This window comes from Anolis sagrei, chromosome 6, assembly GCF_037176765.1.
Source record: "Anolis sagrei isolate rAnoSag1 chromosome 6, rAnoSag1.mat, whole genome shotgun sequence".
NCBI classification, from domain to species: domain Eukaryota; kingdom Metazoa; phylum Chordata; class Lepidosauria; order Squamata; family Dactyloidae; genus Anolis; species Anolis sagrei.
In genome coordinates this window covers 39,699,932-39,724,151 of record NC_090026.1, presented here as the reverse complement: position 1 = coordinate 39,724,151, position 24,220 = coordinate 39,699,932, and the positions used below count along the sequence as shown (strand labels likewise).

Below are 24,220 nucleotides of genomic sequence, written 5' to 3'. Positions count from 1 at the left end.
TATAATGCCAAGTTTTCAAACTTTGTGTAAAATACAACTGTTTGGTTTGCTCCTGATAAAATAAATAAATAAATAAATGGGATTGCCAAAAATCAACAGGTGACTTGAAGGAACAGACACACTCTACAACAGTGTTTCTCAACCTGGGGGTCGGGACCCCTGGGGGGGGGGTCACGAGAGGATGTCTGAGGGGTCGCCAAAGACCATCAGAAAACACAATATTTTCGCTTGGTCATCTGGGTTACGTGTGGAAAGTTAGTCCAATTCTTTTGTTGGTGGGGTTCAGAATGCTCTTTGATTATAAGTGAACTATAAATCCCAGCAGCTTCAACTCCCAAATGCCAAGGTCTATTTCCCCCAAACTCCACTAGTGTTCACATTTGGGCACATTGAGTATTTGTGCCAAATTTGGTCCAGATCCATCGTTGTTTGAGTCCACAGATGTAGATGAACTACAACTCCCAAACTCAAGATCCATGCCCACCAAACCCTGCTAGTGTTTTCTGATGGTCATGGGAGTCCTGTGTGCCAAGATTGGTTCAGTTCCATCATTGGTGGATATCAGAATGTTCTTTGATTGTAGACAGGGGCGGCTCAACCCATTATGCAAAGTAAGCATTTACAATATAGTTGATTTTGCCCAGGGGCGCTCTTGGGGGAAAATAGACCTTGACATATGCGAGTTGTAGTTACTGGGATGTATAGTTCACCTACAATCAAAGAGCATTCTGAACTCCACCAATGATGGAATTGAAACAAATATGGCACACAGAACTCCCATGACGAACAGAAAATATATATCAGTGATTGGTTGGGGGGGGGGGGAATACTGTTTGCTTACTGTTGAAAATTACCTAGGGCCGCCTCTGATTGTAGATGAACTATAAATCCCAGCAAGTACAACTCTAAAATGAAAAACCAGTACCTCCCCCCAACCCCATTAGTATTCAAATTTGAGCATATTGGGTATTTGTGCCAAATTTGGTCCAGTGAATGAAAATACGTCCTGCATATCGGATATTTACATTGCGATTCATAACAGTAGCAAAATTACATTTATGAAGTAACAATGAAAATAATTTTATGGTTGGGGGTCACCACAACATGAGGAACTGTATCAAGGGATCATGGCATTAGGAAAGTTGAGAACCACTGCTCTACAACTTATGCCTCTTCATCTGCCTCCCCCGCTTTCCAAATGTTCTTCCTCTAAGGTGATGCCTTTTTTCTGGAGCGCCCATTACCTGCTGCCTGTGATGCCGCCTGCCCCTCCGTCAGGTCTAAAGTAGTGTCCCCAGTCCTGCAGTCGGCATCTCTTTCTTTGTTCTCCCTCACTAGTTTTGGCTCTGGATAGAACAGTGGCACAGTACGAGAGAGGCAGGGTTTCCCCTCTAGTTCTGCTTTGAGCTTTTAAAGTGACAGGACTGTCCCTGGATGGAGAGTGGCATTCATTCCCCCAGGGGCAAAGTGGATGGCCCAGTCCAGTCTTGGCTCTACCTCTCTCTTGGGAGGAAGGAACCGATACTGCCCCCATGTTTTAAGGGCAACGGGAAGAATTTATGACGACTTAATTTTAACCTCATTTTAAAAAGACTCAAAATATATAATTTGCCAATTTAAAACAAAGCAGGGTATTTTACCATAACAGAGGTAACCTTCACTCCCCGCAAAAGGAGCTAAGGAAAACAATGATACCAACCTTCCTGTTCTCATTCTTTGTTGTTGTTTATTCATTCAGTTGCTTCCGACTATTCGTGACCTCATGGACCAGCCAACGGCAGAGCTCCCTGTTGGCTGTCACCACCCCCAGCTCCTTCAGAGTCAAGCCAGTCACTTCAAGGATACCATCCATCCATCTTGCCCTTGGTCGGCCCCTCTTCCTTTTTCCTTCCATTTCCCCCAGCATCATTGTCTTCTCTAAGCTTTCCTGTCTTCTCATGATGTGGCCAAAGTACTTCATCTTTGCCTCTAATACCCTTCCCTCCAGTGAGCAGTCGGGCTTTATTTACTGAAGTATGGACTGGTTGGATCTTCTTGCGGTCCAAGGCACTTTCAGAATTTTCCTCCAGCACCACAGTTCAAAAGCATCTATCTTCCTTCGCTCAGCCTTCCCTATGGTTCAGCTTTCACATCCATAGGTTACTACGGGGAATACCATTGCTTTAACTATGTGGATCTTCATTGCCAGTGTGATGTCTCTACTCTTCACTATTTTATCGAGATTGCTCTCCTCCCAAGAAGTAAACGTCTTCTGATTTCCTGGCTACAGTCTGCGTCTGTGGTAATCTTTGCATCTAGAAATACAAAGTCTGTTACTGCCTCCATGTTCTCTCCCTCTATTTGTCAGTTGTCAATCAGTCCGGTTGCCAAAATATTGGTTTTTTTTTTAATGTTTAGCGGCAACCCAGCTTTTGCATTTTCTTCTTTCACCTTGATTAGAAGGCTCCTCAGCTCCTCCTCACTTTTGGCCATCAAAGTGGTATCCTCTGCATATCTAAGGTTGTTACTATTTCTTCCAGCAATTTTAACTCTAGCCTTGGATTCGTCAAGCCCCGCACATCGCATGAAGTGTTCTGCATACAAGTTGAATAGGTCAGTTGGGAGTATACAGTCCTGCCATACTCCTTTCCCAATCTTGAACCAGTCTGTTGTTCCATGGTCAGTTCTTACTGTTTCTACTTGGTTATTATATAGGTTCCTCAAGAAACAGACAAGGTGGCTTGGGGTCCCCATACCACCGAGAACTTGCCACAATGTATTATGGTCCACACAGTCAAAGGCTTTAAAATAGTCAATGAAACAGAAATAGATGTTTTTCTGAAACTCCCTGCCTTTTCCCATTACCAGTGGATATTGGCAATTTGGTCTCTCATTCCTCTGCCTTTTCTAAACCCAGTTTGTACATCTGGAAACTCTCTCTCCATGTACTGCTGGAGTCTTCCTTGCAGGATCTTGAGCATTGCCTTACTGGCACGAGAAATAAGTGCCTCTGTACGAAAGTTTGAGCAGTATTTAGCATTTCCCTTTTTTAGTATGGGGATATAAGTTTTCATTCTTATTGATTTCTGAATCCACCCTGTGCTGTCGCACGCTGGGCCTGTGCATCAGACTGTAGACAGGACATAAATTCCATCTGCCCAACGGGATGCCGGGGCTGCCTCAGATTAAAGGCCCTTGGATTTCCTTAAAACAGAGTCTTTAGATTGCTTAAAGGTTCAACAAAGTTCTTTATTATTGATGAAAACAAACAGGTACTTTAAAGCTTTCTTAACAGTCTATTGGTTCTCTCTCAATCTTGTTCACAGGGAACAGGCACTATCTTCATAACTGTAACTAATGGGGAAATCCTTAACTTCTAATCTGGGCAGTCTGTCTTTGCCTCTGTTGGCGTGGAGCCCCTGCACCCGGTACCAACTGCTTCTGGCTTCCACGAGTGACCCTTACCAAGCAGAGCTTTGTAGACTTCCAAGAGAAAAGGAGTTCAGGTTTCGGTGATGGCTGGCTGAAGTCCCTCGGCAAAGGAGCTGTAAGGCTGTATGATCCTTGGCCAAGCTGTGGGCTGTATAACCCCGGCCAAGCTGTAGAAGATGAAGCTTTCTACAGGAGCTCTTGGTATTATGTCCTGCATGGAAAGCTTCTCTGTGTGGACTGAACCCAAAAAGGCTCCTATTCCCTCCAAAACCCAAAAAGGGGGCGGGATCAGGGAACCTAACTATAATTGACAGGTGGCTTGCCCTATGATTGCAGCCAAAAGAAGCCACCTATCTGCAGAGTCCCTGAAACTTAGGACTATAACAAACATTCAATGCAAAGCAAATAAAATTGGAGCTCCTGGTGCAGTTGTACCTGCACACACCCTTTTGGCATAAAATAAGAATTAAAGATTCAAGTATATGAGGATCTGTTTTAGTGAGCCTGATAAATTGAAATTTGACAATTGCTGATGTCTCTCTGTGGGCTGTATTGTTTTCCTGAGTTATATTATTTTTGTTATGCTAAAAATGCTGCAATTACAATATTATGTGCCAGGGTCACCAACCAGAAGTTATGGCTATATTCAGTGCCAGAGCCTGTGAACATCCTCATCTATATAAATAAAAATGTAATGTTCGTTTGTGGGATTAACATAACTCAAAAACCTCTGGACAAATTGACACCAAATTTGGACACAATACACCTATCAGGCCAGCGATTGACCATCACTCATAAAAACACTGAAAAACACAGCAGAAGAGACTTAAAAAGCCACTCTCTAGTTTTCAAACTGTGTTTCTCTAAAAAAAACAACAACAAATGTATCATAAAAAATATTGATCATAAAAACATGGGGAAAGTTTATTAAACTGCAAAAGTTTGCTTTTGCGGTCTGCACAAAAAGTTAAAAATGACATATGAAAGATTAAAAATAGCAGCCACAAAAACAAAGTTTCTGAAGTATAACGTCTACTTTCAAAGTAAGTACCATGCAATTCAACAGGAAATAACATTTTCAAACCAGGAACAGATTTCCCCTCCAAATTTTGTTACATAGTGGGATGTATCAGAAAACACTAGTGGACGCAAATAATGAGTTACAGAAAATGTACCTGTAATACATTAAATTGTGTGTGTGTGTGTGTTGTCACTATGATAAAATGGAGCTACATTTCAAGAGCAATACAATTGGGAACAAAGTTGTTTCATTAACATAACAATGTTTTATTGCTACTTTTGAGGACTTTCAAGCATTCCACAGATATATAAACCCTTTTTCCTAGTTCCAACAGACCTCACTACCTCTGAGGATGCTTGCCATAGATGCAGGCAAAATGTCAGGAGAGAATGCCTCTAGACCATGGCCATATAGCCCGAAAAAACCTACAACGACCCACATTCTAAGAGGATTTTTTTTCAAGCTTTATGCCATCTACCTGGTGGTGCTGCGGGTTAAACCACTGAGCTGCTGAACTTGCTGATCCAAAAAGGTTGGTGGTTCAAATCTGGGTAGTGGGGTGAGTGCCTGCTGTTAGCCCCAGCTTCTGCCAACCTTGCAGTTCGAAAACATGTAAATGTGAGTAGATCAATAGGTACTGCTTCTGCGGGAAGGTAACAGTGCTCCATGCAGTCATGACCTTGGAGGTGTCTACGGACAACGCTGGCTCTTTGGCTTAGAAATGAAGATGAACGCCACCCCTCAGAGGTGGACGACTAGACTTAATGTCAGGGGAAACCTTTACCTTTACCTAATGCTATGGTCTCATCGGCCTTAACAAATCTCCCCTTTACTGAAAAGAAACAACATGAATAATGCAAAAGGAACCCCCCCCCCCCCAAATCCAACACAACACAAGTGGGACACCCTGACAATGTACTCCTATAATAAGCAAAGCTAATGGATTACTTGTAAAAAGTAACTTTCCATGTTTATATGGTACCCTCCCCTTTAGTGAAACTTCGCTTCCTAGCTTTACCCCCTACTTTCATGATATTTTCTTTTAGGTATCCTGCTTTGGAGGCAAAACTTCTGCTTCCTTCTATAAACACCATCATATTTTGCCTTGTTTTTTTTCCCTCTGACTTTCTGCTTGAAGCCAAGAAAAAGAGAGAAAGGAGGGGGAAATAAAACAGGTTTCCCCCCTGCCCAGAATGGCAATGAGAGAAATATGACTGTAGAAGATGGGGCAAGGGGAAAGGAAACGCAGTGTGTTGTGTATCTACCGTAAACATATTTGGGGAAATTGACTCAAAAAATGATAAAAGATAAAAGCCCTACTAGAATGATGTAATTGATCTATTTAGCCATGCAAGTCAATAGCATTATGGATACCTATAAGAACTTCAAGGTAACCCATACCTGAATTTGCTCTTAGGTTGGATCTACACTGCCATATAACTCAGTTTCTGAATCCAGATTATCTGCTTTGAACTAAATTATATGAATCCATACTGCTTTATAATCCAGTTCAAATAATATAATCTGGATTCAGAAACTGGATTATATGGCAGTGTAGATGGAGCTTATGTGTCTTCCTCTATGGAGTGTGTTAACGAGGCAAGGAAAGAATAAATCAATCCATAGACAACTCCTAGGAGGCCATGTTTCGCTCAGGATCTCCACTATTGCAAGGAATGGGGAATTAGTCTCAACAATGGGAAATTTAGTCTCTAAAACCCTTGTAATTCCAAGAGGGGATGCATCTGCATGGTAGAACTTACACAGTTCGATAGCTAATGTTATGGTATTACTTGGCATGTAAAACCCTTCTATTATCACATGGGCAGAAGAGTGAAATTCTTGTGACATTTGGCATCAGGAAACATTTTGGGGAAGTCACTGGGGATTTTGTGTGACTGTCAGCTCGCCATGGTGTCTTATCCATATTTCCTGTGAATTTTTCTTCAAGGAAGCCCAACAGCTGCACTTACAAGACACTTTTGCATATGGGTGACAGTGCTGTGCGTCTGCATTGTAGAATTCATACAGTTTGACACCACTTGAACTGCAGTGACTCAGTGCTATGGGATACAGGCAGTCCCCAAGTTACAAACAAGATAGGTTCTGTAGGTTTGTTCTTAAGTTGCATTTGTTTGAAACTTGGAACAGGTACATTTTAAAAGTGTAACTCCAGTCATATATATATATATGGAGCCCCCAGTGGTGCAGTGGGTTAAACTGCTGAGCTGCTGAACTTGTTGATTGAGAGGTCACAGGTTTGAATCTGGGGAGCGGGGTGAACTTCCGCTGTCAGCCCCAGCTTCTGCCAACCTAGCAGTTCGAAAACATGCTAATGTGAGTATTATTATTATTATTATTATTATTATTATTTAAAACTTTTATATCCCGATCTTCTCATCTTTGTAGAGGGACTCAGACTGGCTTACAGCAAAGATTCAACGCTACTAATACAAGTTAAAACATCACACAATAATAGGCGGGAAGGTATAACAGCGCTCCATGCAGTCATGCCGGCCACATGACCTTGAGGTGTACGGACAACGCTGGCTCTTTGGCTAAGAAATGGAGATGAGCACCAATCCCCAGAGTCGGACACGACTGGACTTAATGTCAGGGGAAAACCTTTACCTATCTATCTGTCATCTATCTATCTATCTATCTATCTATCTATCTATCTATCTATCTATTTATCTATCTATCTATCTATCTATCTATGGATAGCAAAGGAAAGAATTAACACCCCGGTGGTGTTTGTTTTGCTGCCTTTGCCCCTGTTCAGAAGATTTCACCTCACTGTATGTGTCTGTGAGAATTCAATTTTGAAAAAATTGGCTTGTTGTGGAAACAAGGATTGGTGAGAAAGCTTCCGTGGAGATACCTTTTTCCTTCCGGCTGTTAGGAATTGTGGCAGTTGTAGTCCAAAACACCTGGAGGGTCGAAGTTTGCCCATGTCTGCATTAGATTTACCTATAGGTTGACTCATTATTCAACAACTGATCAAATGGAAATACAATTGTTGAGACAAACCTAAGAATGACAGCTTTGCGTCGTTAATTTATGATATTGTGGTTATCAATAATCTTCACCCAAGCTTCCCCATCACCGTGGGAACTAAGATTTTTTTCTTCACACTCTTATACCGAGCATCCATTACCGTTAAGTTCAGTGCTGCAATTTCTCTCGTGCATTCAAATAGGATGGACATATTCACGTGGGATTTTTTTGGGGGGGGGTGGGTGGGATGGGGGGCGGTTAGTGTCTGGCAAGGCTTTAAATAGCACATGGCCAGGAAGGCTGAAGTGTTGGATGAGCCTATGCAGAGCTAGCCCAGTCCATCCCCACCCGAGTGGAAAATCTGACAGCTCTTTGGACTCTTGACTGCTTTCCAATAAACACTTTGGTCTCACTGATACAGGGCCCTGGAATGTCATTTGGACGATCAACGCTGGGTGGAGGGGAAGGGGCCACCCCAACAGGTCTGGCCGACGGCCTCCCAGGCAGAACACATGCTTTTTCAAAGGTGAAATATTTATAAACACTGAAACCAGGAGAGTCTGTGCAGGATAAGGTTTTCAGTATAGACAAAAGTTGAACATCCTGTTTTTATCCTGCCATTGAAAAGGGGAGGTGGTATCCCTGCTCGTGCCTACTACCAACATACCTTGAGACTAATGCGCCATCGCATCTAATGGGCACCTCAATTTTCAAAACCCGGAAGCCACAAAGTATTTGTTGCCGAATGTCATGCGCAGCAGCAAAAAGTAGACTCTTTGTAACTTCCCCAAAAAAGGTATGCATTACCATTGCTGTCTGCTTAGGATTCTTTCATTATAAACAACTAACTGTCTCCTGCCACGTGTTGCTGTGGCCCAGTCTGTTGATCTGGAAAATAAAATAATGAGAAAGTGTTGGTTTCTAATATATGTAATTTATTTCTTCTTGTGGGTAAACAGTATTTCTTGCTGTTTCTTTGTCAGTGTTGATGTGGAGATTGTCTGGTTTGCTTACTCTGAAACATGCAACATATTCTTCTTTAGTGGCCCCTTTCAAATCTATGATACTATATCTCTCTGTGTGTGAGTCATATATATCTGTCTATCTATCTATCTATCTATCTATCTATCTATCTATCTATCTATCTATCTATCTATCTATATCAATGGCTGGATGGCTCTTTGTCAGGTGGACTTTGATTACGTTTTCTTGCCCTGATGAAGGGAGCTGGATTGGATGGCCTTAAGTATTTTCTGATGGTCATGGGGGTTCTGTGTGGGAAGTTTGCCCTGATTCTGTCATTTGTGGGGTTCAGAATGCTCTTTGATTGTAGGTGAACTGTGAATCCCAGCAACTACAACTCCCAAATGTCAAGATTCTATCTTCCCCAAACTCAACCAGTGTTCATATTTGGGCGTATTGAGTGCTTGTGCCAAGTTTGGTCCAGATCCATCCTTGTTTGGGTCCACAGGGCTCTCTAGATGTAGGTGAACTACAACTCCCAAACTCAAGGTCAATGCCCACCAAACCCTTCCAGTATTTTCTGTTGGTCATGGGAGTTCTGTGTGCCAAGTTTGGGTCAATTCCATCATTGATGGATCTCAGAATGCTCTTTGATTGTATATTAACTATAAATCCCAGCAACTACAATTCCCAAATGACAAAATCATAATTTTTGAGTGATGGTCACTTCTTGTGTTGTGAGACCTTTTGTTGCCGAATTTGGTGTGATTTTGTTCATTGTTTCTTTTGTTTTTAAGGTACTCATTATGCACAGAGCATTTTTTATATATATAGAAGATTGTGTTACAACACCAAAGCTTCCGGCAATGGAAAGGAAAACCATGGGATGCATCAATGCTGTAGAATGAATGTACTTTAACTACTCTGGCTTGAACTTTTTTGTCAAAGAATTCTGGTGGCTCACCAAACTACAAATCCCAGGATTGCATAGCACTGAGCTGTGCACATTAACTTAGCGATGATGTCCCTCAAAGAGAAGCTCCAGGTGCTCCTAAAGCAGCTTCTCCTTTTGATTTGGCACAGCATTAAGATTACCATATAACACGAAAGTGCAAAAGTTGGGTTGCGCTTAAACATAAAAAAACAAGATGGGCCATACAGTCCAACCCCCTGCCAAGAAGCAGGAATATTGCATTCAAAGCACCCCGGACAGATGGCCATCCAGCCTCTGTTTAAAAGCTTCCAAAGAAGGAGCCTCCACCACATTCCGGGGCAGAGATCCACTGCTGAACGGCTCTCACAGTCAGGAAGTTCTTCCTCATGTTCAGATGGAATCTCCTTCCTTGTAGTTTGAAGCCATTGTTCCATTGCGTCCTAGTCTCCAGGGAAGCAGAAAACAAGCTTGCTCCCTCCTCCCTGTGGCTTCCTCTCACATATTTATACATGGCTATCATATCTCCTCTCAGCCTTCTCTTTTTCAGGCTAAACATGCCCAGCTCTTTAAGCCATTCCTCATAGGGCTTGTTCTGCAGAACCTTGATCATTTTAGTCGCCCTGCTCTGGACACATTCCAGCTTGTCAATATCTTTCTTCAATTGTGGTGCCCAGAACTGGACACAATATTCCAGGTGTGGTCTAACCAAGGCGGAATAGAGGGGTGGCATTACTTCCCTAGATCTAGACACTAGACTCCTATTGATGCAGGCCAAAATCCCATTGGCTTTTTTTGCCGCCACATCACATTGTTGGCTCATGTTTAACTTGTTGTCCTCGAGGACTCCAAGATCTTTTTCACACGTACTGCTCTCAAGCCATGCGTTCCCCATTCTGTATCTTTGCATTTTGTTTTTTCTGCCTAAGTGGGGTATCTTGCATTAGTCCTCATTGAACTTCATTTTGTTAGTTTTGGCCCATCTCTCTAATCTGTCAAGATCGTTTTGAATCCTGCTCCTGTCCTCTGGAGTATTGGCTATCCCTCCCAATTTGGTGTCGTCTGCAAACTTGATAATCATGCCTTCTAACCTTTCATCTAAAGATGTTGAACAGGACCGGGCCCAGGACGGAACCCTGCGGCACTCCACTTGTCACTTCTTTCCAGGATGAAGAGGAAGCATTAGTGAGCACCCTCTGGGCTTGTCCGCTTAATCAATTACTGATCCACCTAACTGTAGTTTTGCCTAGCTCACATTGGACTAGTTTGTTTGCCAGAAGGTCATGAGGGACCTTGTCGAAGGCCTTACAGGTACGCTACATCCACAGCATTCCCCACATCTACCTAGCTTGTAACTCTATCAAAAAAAGAGATCAGATTAGTCTGGCATGACTTGTTATTGATAAATCCATGTTGACTATTAGTGATAACCGCATTTGCTTCTGTTTGCAGACCACTTCCTTAACAATCTTTTCCAGAATCTTGCCTGGTATCGATGTGAGGCTGATCGGATGGTAATTGTTTGGGTCATCCTTTTCCCCCTTCTTGAAGATTGGGACCACATTGGCCCTCCTCCAATCTGCTGGAACTTCTCCTGTTCTCCAAGAACTCTCAAAGATGATTGCCAATGGTTCTGAGTAGTAACAGAGGAGGAGTGCATTCCAGATGGATAAAGTAAAAAAGGGAAGCAACTGATCTGGGTCTGCAAAACCTGAGCAGGGCTGATGATAGGGGGTGATTTGGAGAGCTCTCATTCATAAGGTCACCATAAATCAGCCCTGCATAACCTATGGCCTCCCTGATGTGTGGGACTCTAAGCGCCAAAAGCCCTAGCTATCTTGTTAAGTGGTCAGGAATTCTGGAAGCTGAAGTCCAAAAGACTTGGAAGGCCACAGGTTGTATAGGTCTGCCATAACTCAATCAATCTGAAGGCAGAAATCACGCGGCTTTCCAGATGTTGTTGGACTGCAAAAACTACAATCAATCCGTGATGAGGGACGATGGGCACTGCAATCCAACTGCATCCAGAGTGACATGTGATCCGCACCTTGTTCTAATTCTATTGCAACTATCCTTGTTGTAATAATCATGTGTGTGTGTGTGTGTGTGCAAGCATGAACCTTCTCAAGATGTTGTGTTGAAACTTCCATCATTCCCCAATATAATTATACTGTTTATGGGAATTTTAGTCCAACATCTGCAAAGACACTTTAAAATGTAAGATGCCAGATACACTTTTCAATTTTTCCTGCTAATATGCAAATAGGCTGCCACATATGGTAAAAATATTTTGTATCCTGACAGTTCTAGTACTTAAAGTAGAATTTTTATGTATTCTACTCATCACTGAAGATACAATATGCATCTGGTAGACATCTTGGAACATAATATTCTGTGATATCTATGTCTGACTAAAATTTATAGCCAATAATCCAAAGTTGCCTCCATATGTGAAGCATACTGCTTCCCACACCATGAGCTTACATCACATTTTCTTTGATTTGTTACAGCTCACACTCCTACTGTCAGGATTTTATGAACTGACAGAATCTGCTTTCCATAGACTATAATGGTTCCGAGAACTCGTCTATTTCTAAATTGAATGCTTCTGCCAAAAATAAGATCTAAAGATTTGACATAATCAAAACCGAGGTGGACCTGAGTTTTGCAATGTGTTTAATTAAACAATATAATTTTATGTCATTTATCAGCTAAATTAATATACATTTGTGTTCTGTTCTTGGTGTACTTGTATCCATTTTTAAAGGGCTTGAAAAATCATCATTCAGCATTGTTCATTCATACAAAGGAGATTCCACCTAGAATCTCTTTGATTCTATGATAGAGCTTATAATTGCTGATGATTTACCAGCTGTGCTAAACCTCCGGCCCTGGATACAGAGAGCCAACTATATTTGTTTCACATAGTCAGTGCCTTTTAGTTTTTACCCAGTTTTCCCACTATACTGACTAAACAGAACAAATGTTAGCCTTCCAGATGTTACTGTATCACAACTCTCATCAGCTCTTGTTATGTCAAATCATGAGGAATACAGGTAGTCCAGCATATGGAGGGCCGCATAAGGTGAAATTACTGGGTTGGATTTGGCCTATGGGTGTTGAGTTTGACACACGTGCTCTAGAATCATAGAATTGGAAGTGACCACAAGGGCCATCCAGTCCAACCCACTAACAATGTTTTGAATCGCCAATGTATTTCGTTTCTTGCTTCCCACTCCCTTTAGAGATGAGATGTTCCGAGTGCATGCAGCAACAAGCCTTGGGCTCTCATTCTCCCTCCCTTATGTTCTCCTCGAAACCACATATAGGTAGTTTGGGTTTTTTGTGATGTCTGACAGATTTTTTTTTTCAGTGTAGAAAACCAACACTGTTTCAGACGCAAGATTTCTAAGCATGTTCTTACAATAGAAAAACATTTATTAAGTAACTGCAAGAAACAGGAATTGAACAGGTTTAAAAAGCAACACCAAAAATATTTACAAAGACTGACAAAACAATGGTAAAACTTTACGCGACCCAAAAAGAATTGAATTCATTTGAAATGCATTTTTTGGCCTTTTAAAACAGACAAATCACATTTTTAATGAGATATATTGAGATGCAAATAAGCTTTCTGATCAGTTCAGAATATCTCATCATCTGACTCCTCAAGATACTGGATAGGCTTTCTGGCCCGGCCCCCTTTTTCACGGGGTGCAACTGGCGAGTCGATATCTGAAAAGGAATCATCCATCTTCTTGGACTTCTGCAAAGGCAAAAGAGGGACTGTTAAATTCTCTGTGGGCATTAGAACCACCACATATATGGAGAACCCATATCTTGCCCGCTTTTTCAGTTGCTGAAATACCCAACTAATTCCCCCACCTTAAAAAAAGCAATTTTCAAATAATGCTTGCCCTCAAATCATGCTGTTTCCCCCAACATACGAAAATAGACCGACTTTCCTCAGAGACCCCTATGATCCCAATTACCCACATTTCCTTCTGCTGCCACTCTTGAAAGAGCAACAAGGAGAGAGGCATGTATCCTGTCACCATTTTGAGAAAGTCTGCAGAAGAAAATGTGTAGCAAAGGCCAAGCAAAAGGGTCAAACGGTGGAATTACATTCACCAGTTCAAAAACCTGAAAAATTGCCCCTTAAACATGATTACGTTGGGAGTGCATTCTGCTATGTTCTCTGCGCGTGACAGAATGGCAAACACACCTTGGTTACTGTTGTCTTTTTAACTAGTTGGCCAAAGTCAGAATCTGAATCCTCAGAATCAGAGGAGGGCTTCCTTTTGACAGGTTTCTTTTTCTTGGCAGGGACAGGATTTTTGGAGGCTCCTCCATCTGTACTAGAACCTGAACTCTTAACAGCTGTCTTGCTGGCTTTTGCCGTCACCGTTTTCTTAGAGAAGGCATCCATAATAGAAAGCTGGTTATCTATGAACAAGAGAAGCAATTAGATCCTTGCAGTGACACGTCAGAATCATAGAGTCGGAAGAGACCCGCAGGCCATCCAGTCCAACCCCCTGCTTTGCAGGAAAAACACAACTGAAGCAGCCCTGACAGATGGCCATCCTGACTCTGCTTAAAAGCCTCCAAAGAAGAAGCTTCCACCACCCTCCGAGGAAGATAATTCTACTGTTAAAGAGCTCTCATGGTCGGGAAGCTCTTCCTAATTTCTCCTTTCCTGTCTTTCAAACCCACTGCTTTGAGACCTAGTCTTCAGGGCAGCAGAAAACAAGTTTGATTCCTTTTCCTTATGATATTCTTTCAAATATTTGTTTTTTCTTTCTATCAAGAAGCTGCCACAACATTTCCAAGCTCCTGCTTCAGAAATATGCTGAGGATGATCAAATGAAGCAAGTCACAGCAGAGCAAACCAGAATAAATAAATAGGTTACTAATTTGGAAGCAGCAACAATTGTAAAGGGTAGTTATTAGGCTTGGTTGATCAAGAAAAAAATTGGTTCTAAGCTCGCTTTGTTTCTAGGGGGCGCCAGTGTTTCGAATTTCAAAGGCCTTCCGAAATTTATGATTTCAAAATTTCTGAAATGTCGTTAATTACGAATCGATTCTCCAGGACGAGGAGGAGGATGGGGAGGAAAGGCAATCCTGGCAGAGCAAAGGTGGCCGGCAGGAGGGGAGAGAGAGATGCGCAGCTTGCTACTGGGGAGGGAAGAGAAACTTGCACCAGACATACAAAAATAATTATGAAAATTGGAAAAATTGTTTCGATTTTTAATTACTCCTCACACTATTCCTGCATGGCTCGATATTGGATCGTAAGCTAATTTAAACACGAATTCATAACGAGTTTAGAAACTAACGAACACGATCAACCAAGCTTAGTAGTTATTGCAGGCCTAAAATGATAACAAGTTACAACTGGGCTGTTCAACAGGCGCACACAAGGTAAGCAGACTGCAACAAAATCAGGTGTCCATCTCTCTTCTGCCTACTCTTTCATGGAATGCACACTATTAAGTGCTACCAATAACAAGCTTTTGGGTAGTGGCACCCAATAGCTCACAAACTTGTTTGGCCAGGGATTTGGAAGCATGAGATGCTGTCTCCCAAACATATGAATTGTGCCTTTAGTCTGTGAGCCCCTCTGGACAGAATGGGCTAAAAGTGCTGCATGGTACAAAGGCTGAAGGCTGTTGGGCAAGTGGGCTTATTAACAAAAGACCCTCCTCATAAATGCACAGCAGAGTAACTTATAAGCAGCAGCATGACCCAGCACTGGTAGCCAAAAGTGACAAAAAGAACAAAAACACACTGACTAACGTTATCTCTTCCATAGGAGGCTTTTCTTTGTAGTAAAGTAATATAGTTGCAATATTTAAATAAAAAGGTTTCCACAACACAAATAAAGTCCTTTATTCTTCCTTCTTTGCTTCCATGCTGGGCTTCTTCCCTATGCAAATAAACAGCTCCGCTCTCACAGAGCCTCCTTTCACAACGGACTTATACTGGAGCTTTACACACGAGGCCTTCAACCTGGGGCTTCCTCTCACCGAAGCTTCTCACACCAGATCTTCTAACACTCTGCCTTTTCACAGACTAAGGCCTACCTCACACAGAGGCTTCTCTCACAGACTAAGGCCTACCATCACACTGTGAGGCCTTCTCACAGATTGAGACTTTTCTCCCACTGAGGTTTACCTCAAACTGACAGTTACTATGCGACAGGCACACTTGCTTGTATAGAATGGCAGCTTTTGCTGAGCCATCCATTTGCATCCATTTAACCCTTTCAGTGCTTGACTCACATGTTAATAATTAAAAATACCTAGTTAATTTTTAATATTTCTGACAAAGGTATATGGAGCAGCTACAGGCAACAGCATCCAGGAGTGCAACACTTCCTATTCTGCCTTCCCTTTTACTGAATGGAGAATTTATGTCTCTGGAGCAGCATATGCTTTTTTCATCACATATCTGATTTTTTCCCCCCTCAGGAAGTGATGGTGAGACCACTGGGAACAACTTTTGATTAGGTTAGCAAAGTCAATCAAAATGTGGACTCTTGAACATAACAAAGCAACCAGCTGCCATTCAGATGTTACTTCTCTCAGCCCCTACACTAAAGCTTTCCAAACATTTCACGTTGGTGACGTATCATTTTGTGACACATTAATTCAGTTTTACTAGCAAAGCGGAGGTTAATCTATTCTCTTATAAGTGATGCATAAATTGTAACAACGAAGTGTACAGGGATATAATATATCTTATTAAAATCTTTCAATTATATATATTTCAAATATATGATTTGTAAGATAATAACACACATTTCCAAGATTTTTGTTATTTTTCATGACATCTGCACAACATACCTTCACACTGCAGTTGACACACTAATGTGTTACCAGAGTGTGGAAAGCTCTGCTGTATACCCTCATCAACCATCCCACACACCACCATTTGGTCCTTTCTGTTTTCACATAATCAAAATTGGAAGAAATTGGAAGAAATTACAAGGGCCATCCTGCAATCCACAAAACAAACAAAACACTCCTGACAGATGACCATCCAGCCTCTGTTTAAAAACATCCAAAGGAGACTCCAGCACATTTCAAGGCGACATATTCCACTGTCATACTTTAAACCGAAATGGCAGTGAATATTTGCCACTGAACATAAAAGCATTGACAAACATCTTACCTTCAGCTGCATTTGAGGCTTTCTTGGCTGGACCTTTCCTTTTAAGGGGAGGTTTAGATGACACATTAAGACTTGTGGCTGGTTTGGCTTTTTCATCCAGAGAAGACCCCAGTAAATTGACTTTAAAAAACAATGCACAGATGCAATTACAATAAAGATACAATACAAAAACTAAAGTCTATTTTACCATATGTTGCAGTCTTGTAAAAAGGCCTAGAAACATTGGCGTCAGATACACATGATGCTAGAAGATATTGTAAATGTTACAATTACAATGAAACCTGAACTGTATTTGTTGGAGGTGCTCGATGGCCAATTAGAAAAGAAACATGAAAGATTACGTATCCAACATAAACAGGCCAGCAGAAAGTTGGATAAGTGAAAATGCTGAATAATATAGAGAGATTAAGGAAATGCCTATTAAAGTCAAATTACACTATGATTTTACAAATTAAGCACCAAAACATCATGTTTTACAACAAATTGACAGAAAAGCAGTTCAATACACAGTAACATTATGTAGTAATTACTGTATTTACTAATTAAAGCACCAAAACAGACAAGGTTTCTTTTTTTTTTCTCTCCCACCCTGCGTGGGAGGCAGACTGCGTTGGATAATACAGGATGCCTGATGAGCGAAAGTTGGATAAGCGAGGCTTTACTGCATGTAAGATTACAATAGCAAGAAGCATCTCTGCCCCAAAATGGAAAGAGCCAGATATATCAAGGTGGTCAGTTGAAACATTCACACCTAGCTCCAGCAGGCAAGAGTCCTTTGTCCCACCCTGGTCATTCCACAGATATATAAACCCTTTTTTCCTAGTTCCAACAGACCTCACTACCTCTGAGGATGCTTGCCATAGAGGCAGGCGAAACGTCAGGAGAGAATGCCTCTAGAACATGGCCAACAACCCTGTGATTCCGGCCATGAAAGCCTTCGACAATAAATTAATATTTTCATTATTATTATTAATAAGAAAATAAAATATAACGAAGGAGCAAAAATATTAAAATCTAGCAGTTGGTCACATTAGACAAAATAGCTACTGAAATTGTCATAAAAATGCTGTTCTGTGTTATTACAGTGGTGTTTCTCTTTTTCTGTTTTTCTCAGCCCAAAGTGGCCCTCAAGAGCTGAATTGCTCCTGCATACCCAAGACTATTCATGGGCTTCCTTATATAGCAGAAAGTAGGACTGTCAAATCTTCTGACAAAATACCCCTTGAGGCATCAGGAATCTTCTCGTTTACAGAATGAACTCCCAAAGTTAAAGAAACAATGCAAGGCCATACTACCACAGACATAAATAAAAAGTGAATCATACTGACAGTTCTTTTGTCTGCACAACAGATTTCCTGGCTTTTTTTGTTTTGGAAAGTTGTTCTATCTCTCATTAGTGTTGACAATGACTAGCACTCACTGGAGCCACTGTAGAAATCCAGCAAGACAGTACTTTGGCAGGATCCTGTCCCACCACGCTTCCACTTCATCAAAAACAACAAAGAAAAACCATCCTGACACTTTCTAGTGCATGCTCTTTCATTTCTGCTCTTCTTGTGTGGGAAAACTACACGGAGGTGCTGGAGATGGAGGGTAAGGCAAGTGTTTTTAATCTGTGGAGTTGCGGGGAAAACATTTCTTGCATTGTCAGGAGAGGGGCAGAAGGAGGAACAGTGTGATACCTTTATGCTAGCACTGATCCAACTTCCCACATATCCTTTTCCTGTCACTTTCTGTGCTTGAATATTTGAACACATCAACTGGTGTCAAACAAAAATAAATGAGAGAGGGTTCAGAGTCTGTTTTTGACAAATGAAACTGGAATGCCACTAATCTATCTGATATACTTACTTATGGCAGCACTCTGTGCTTCTGGCAGCTTAGGTTCTTCTTTTCCTTTTGATTCCTTAGCTTTCCTAGAATATAGAACCAATAATATGGATTATACACATTTTTTGATTTTCATGGGCTTGTTCTATTTTGTACATAAATTCCATGCAATATGGTAGCTGAACATTGCAAGTTTGTGGAACATTTCAATAAAAGAAATATCTTTTACAATGCTATCACACCTACAGCTCAAAAATGAGGATAAGTATAGACTGGGATGAATATACTTAAGTTCAAATAAAAAAGTATGTACTCGAATATAAGGCAAGTTTTCCTGCCCTTTTAAAAGGCCTTTTAAAGGCTGAAAAGCCCCCCTCAGCATATACTCAAAGTCAAAGTTGTTTATTATTATTACATTTATTATTTTACTCTATTATAATTATATTTACATTATTTAAGGTAAAGGTTTTTCCCCCTCACATTAAGTCCAGTCGTGTCCGACTCTGGGGGTTGGTGCTAATTTCCAAGCTGAAGAGCCGGCATTGTCCATAGACACCTCCATGTTCATGTGGCCGGCATGACTGCATGGAGCGCCATTACACTCTATTATTTTTATTTTTTATTATTTTATTCTATTTATTATTGTTATTACTACATTTATTATTTTACTCTATTACTACTATTTATTATTTTACTATATTATTGTTATTATTACATTTCCATTATTTTATTCTATTATTATTATTTGTATTACTTGTATCATTTTACTCTATTATGATTACATTTATTATTTTACTCTATTATTAATGGAAGGATATGTAAGCACATTTACACCGAAGAAGGTAAGAATAATGATTTAATCAGAGTTGGACAGCCTTATCTTAAATTACAATTTTATGTAAATATTCAAAAACATTTAACCTACTTAACCTACTGATGCCTCAATTCATGTAATTTTATTAGTATCTATTTTTATTTTGAAATTTACCATTACCTGCTGCATTTCCCACCATCAACTTAGTATAATTAGGTGCCTCAACTTATATTCAGGTTGGCTTATATGATATATACAATAATTCCTTTTGAAGGATGACCAGAATTTATAGCAGAAGATAAACTTCCAAGCTGTATTTATACATGGGTTGTTGTAGGTTTTTCCGGGCTATATGGCCATGTTCTGGAGAACATGGCCATATAGCCCGGAAAAACCTACAACAACCCATGGATTCCGGCCATGAAAGCCTTCGACAATGTATTTCTACATTTTTTTTCTAAATTTTGTGCAACCTTTAAGATTTATATGTTGTTCTGTCAATTTTGTATAACCCTCACAACACTATTATCCTTCTGTTGATGTCTTTCCAAACTGCGACATATTTTGCATATTTCTCACACTTACTTAGAAACAGCCTTCAACTTGGGTTCAGGAACCTCTGCATTTTCACCAAGTGTAGCGTCCTCCATAATTTCCTCCTGATCCTTGAGCTTCTCACTTGTGTCACTGAAGAAGGAGTCTGAGTCTGAATCCAATGAAATGGTTGCTTTGGCTGAAAACAAGCAAAATGAACCCCCCGCCCCAAAAGGGCCGTTATTCAACAATATCTATGCAGAAGTTGGAATGAGTTCAATGGGACTGATTCCCAGGGAATTGTTATGCAGGATTGCACTTGAATTGAAGAGGATCAACTAAACTTCCTTTGCAAAGTCTCCACGTTCATCTTAAACAATAGCATGTCAGAGCTATCTGTCACTGCTTTTCAGTGTAAGGTAATGAGGGTTTTGGGCTGTAACTCATTACTGAGTATACATTTGTGCCCCCTATATCCAGTTTTTGCACTCACTGATTTAACTATACATTGCTTGAAAATTCAAAACAAAAAAACTCGTTTTTGCTATTTTATATAACGGATACCATTTTAATATGCCATTGCATATAAAATAATAATAATAAACTTTATTTATAACCCGCCACCATCTCCCCAAAGGGGACTCGGGGCGGCTAACATGAGGCCAGGCCCAAAATAACACAAATAAAAAAACACACAATAAAAAAAATACATCATAACAAAAAATGAAATAACAAATAAAACCAACAATATAAAATAACATGTTCAAATCAGACACAGAGGGTGGGCCAAATGTATGAGGTAAAATGTTAAAAAGTTAAAACCCAGGATGAGATAGGGATAAAAGTTCATTTGTAAGAGAGGAGCCCGGCAGGGGGGAGCAGTGGGATTTAGCCATTTTAGGCGCAGGGGAAGGTGCTTTATTCTGAGGGCAGCTATAGGTTAAACAATCAGGTGGGTTGAGTGGCCACTCTCTGAAGGCACATTGGAAGAGCCGTGTTTTTAGATCTTTCTTAAAGGCAGCTAGGGTGGGGGCTTTCCTGATCTCCTTAGGGAGCGAGTTCCAAAAGCGGGGGGTCACAGCGGAGAAGGCCCTCTCCCTCGTTCCCACAAGTCGAGCCTGGGATAAAGGAAGGGGCGAGAGAAGGACCTCCCCAGAGGATCGAAGAGATCGTGCAGGTTTGTGGTAGGAAATGCAGTCACAAAGGTAGGTGGGTCCCAAACCTTTCAGGGCTTTGTAGGTAATAACCTGCACCTTGAATTGGGACCGGAAAATGAATTAATGCATCAGAACGACTTAAAACTGCACAATTAAGGAAAGGTCCTTCTTAAAGCTACCTGCAGCTTGGCGGCGTGGCATGTTTGCACGAGGTGCAACGTCTACAACTCCGCCGTCATCAAAATCATCGCCATCAGAGTCTGAGTCAGACCAAGGATTTCTTGACTTTCCTTTTTTCACTGGCTTGAAAGGCAGCACAGATTGTTTCTTGGCATCTGGAAATAAGTACATTAACCTGCTAAATTGGAAGATCATGGACAATGTGCTCAAGAGGAAAAAGTGAAAACTCAGGGCCGCTTGGATATAGCATATTTTTTGCTTTGTGGGTCAATGGTACACATTGAAATAAATATTTATGATAGGTTTTTTTTTCTGAAATAAAAGGAGGCTACACAAAAAGACCTCCTCCTTCCCCAAAGGGACCTTTATGACCAATCTTACCTGGATCTGTTTTCAATTTCTTTGTCAATCTCTGTTTAAGAGTCTTTGGCTCCTTATCACATTCTGGTGAATCTCCTTTTTGTTTCCCATCAAGCTCCGTTTTTTCAGTCTACAATGAAATAAGAAAGAGAAGCATTCACCTTACCGTGGATAAATGATCAAAGGAATAAAAAATGAAATTAGTATTCATGTTATACATTAATAACACAAGCCAACAAATATTTTCATTAGGTCATTCTTAATAGAGTTTGTGCTGAATTCAGATCTGTGTTTATTTTTTCTCTATCACGTGTAGTTTTTGCGATGAAGCTAATCAAATAATTAATGCATTTATGCACCGATCTCAACAGAATTTCATTGAGATCAGTGCATAAATACATTAATTATTCAATTGGCCTCATTAAAAAAAGCTACACGTGATAGAGAAAAAACCCAGGTCTGAATTCAGTGTAAAAAAACTCTTTAAGAATTACCTAAAATTATATCTGATGAAAAATACTTGTTGGCTAGGTTTTCCTTGACTTTAAGTCTAGCCGTGTCTGACTCTGGGGGTGGTGCTGCTCCTCTCCATTTCTAAGCCAAAGAGCCGGCATTGTACGTAGACGCCTCCTAGGTCACATGGCCTGCATGACTGCATGGATTGCTGTTCCCTTCCCACAGAAGCAGTACCTATTGATCTACTCAAATTTGCATTTTTTCGAACTGCTAGATTGGCAGAAGTTGGGCCTAACAGCAGGAGCTCACCCTGCTCCCCAGATTTGAACCACCAACCTTTCAGTCAGCAAGTTTAATTTAGGCTGAAATCAATACAAAAAAGCTATCAAATTAGTGCAACCGTAAAGTGCAAAGACCCCGGTGCCACTAGTGCTGTGCCACTAGGAGGCCCTTGTTGGCATGTATTACACTAATATGATGTGAAATGTGCAGATTTAACAGTAGTACCATTTGTTGTATTTTTAAAAGTTGTCATGATGGAAAAAAAATAAAGACATCTTTAAAATCAGCATAAAAATTGATTTAAAGTGTGCTACTCTCATTTCTGATGACACAAAGTTTGATTTTGTTGGCTTGTGTAATGTACACAAACACATCCATATGGTGAGAGAGAAAGAGACAGGGTATGTTGACTACATTACCTTGATTTTTCTTTTTAATTTCTTCTCTGCATCTGCTTTCATGTCTTCAGTCACTCGGGGAATGACCCTTCTGCCCATTGGAGAGGGCATGACTTCCTGCAACTGCTTCTTTACCTTCACCTTCCCGCCTTTCCCTTTGGCGGCCTTGCTTGTGCCAAACAATTCATCCTGTTTCTCCATCTCTTCTTGGTTCTAGAGAAGAAGACATAACAGAAGTGAATTGAAGAGCTTTTGGTAGTTAGCGTTATGTTTCACAGCTAACACTTAGGGATAACAATCTTTTACAAGGAGCACAAATAAGCACCACAGTTTTGTTTCATGGATATTTCGATTCGCTTTTATAAAACAAAGATATCACAATGTAACCAAAACAGATTACTGTATATACTCGAGTATAAGCCTGGTTTTTCAGCCCCCTTTTTAGGCTGAAAAAGCTTCCTTTGGCTTATACTCGAGCCAAGGTTATTTATTATTTTACTCTGTTATTAGCATTATTTTTATTATATTTATTTTATTACTCTATTATTATTTTATTACATTTATTATTTTCCTCTATTATTATTGATATTAAATTTACATTATCTTACTCTATTGTTATTATTACATTTATTATTTTGATCTATTATTATTGGAAGGATACGTAAGAACATTTACATTGAAGGAGACTAGAATAATGGTTTAATCAGAGTTGGGCAGTCTGAAATTACAGTTTTACATAAATTTTCAAAAACATTGAACCTCCTGATGCCTCAATTAATGTAATTTTATTGGTATCTATATTTATTTTGAAATTGACCAGTAGCAGCTGCATTTCCCATCTTCGCCTTTTACTCGAGTCAATACATTTTCCAAGTTTTTGTGGTAAAATCAGGTGCCTCGACTTATACTCGAGTATATACGGTAATTTATTTGCTTTTTTAAAAAGTTCTATTAATTTATTTGATTTTAGATGTTTAAAAATCTACTGTATTTACTTGAATCTAATGCTCACCTTTTAAAATCTAAATTGCCTTCCCAAAATTAGGGTGCGCACTAGATTTGCGTAATGTAGTAATCTTAGTGCTGAGCCAAAGCAAAAAGGAGCTGCACCTGGAACATCATCTTTAATTGAATTGCCATGACTCAGTGCTATGCAATCCTGGGATTTGTAGTTTGGTGAGGTATCAGCATTCTTTGACAGTTCCCATGACCCCAAACTACAGCCCCCATGACCCTCTAGCATTAAGCCAGGGCAGTTACAGTGGAATAATTCTATAGCCTGGATGCACCCCAAGGCTTTTTCCCCCCATTACTGAAAGATTTGATGTTGTAAACCTTGTTTTTAAGCAGCAATCCTTTGCTGGAGTGTTTTTAAAGAAGGAATTCTAAGTATGCACCCACTGCAATGAGCACCTTTTGGACAAATTGCAAAGAATGTACTTTTTGCTACTGCATATTACATTCACCAGCAAATACTTTTTTTTGGTTTCATGGTTTTGAATATTGAGGTGCACATTAGATTCGATAGCATGTTTGACTCGAATAAATACTGCTGTGTTGTGAGCCTCCTCAACTGCCATGCTGGGAAAAGGAAAGGACGGAATAACAACAACAATAATAAGTGGGAATCAAATAGCTCTCCAGATGTTGCCACACATCAGTTCCCATCAACCTTAGGTAGGTGAGGAATAGAATGATAGAATAAAATAGATA

At 40.4% G+C, this 24,220-nt stretch overlaps 1 protein-coding gene across 1 annotated transcript in view; it reads right to left on the bottom strand.

Moving 5' to 3' along the window:
* Nucleotides 1-12,740: 12,740 nt before the first annotated feature.
* TOP2A (DNA topoisomerase II alpha) overlaps nt 12,741-24,220 on the bottom strand; it is a 45,871-nt gene continuing 34,391 nt past the window's right edge. The window contains exons 28-35 of the mRNA XM_060781030.2: nt 22,529-22,720; nt 21,393-21,501; nt 21,011-21,166; nt 19,726-19,873; nt 18,348-18,412; nt 16,497-16,616; nt 13,549-13,769; nt 12,741-13,089 (exon numbers count right to left, since the gene is read on the bottom strand). Coding sequence (XP_060637013.2) covers nt 12,967-13,089; nt 13,549-13,769; nt 16,497-16,616; nt 18,348-18,412; nt 19,726-19,873; nt 21,011-21,166; nt 21,393-21,501; nt 22,529-22,720 — 1,134 coding nt within the window. The 3' untranslated portion in view covers nt 12,741-12,966. The remainder of the gene's footprint in view (nt 13,090-13,548; nt 13,770-16,496; nt 16,617-18,347; nt 18,413-19,725; nt 19,874-21,010; nt 21,167-21,392; nt 21,502-22,528; nt 22,721-24,220) is intronic.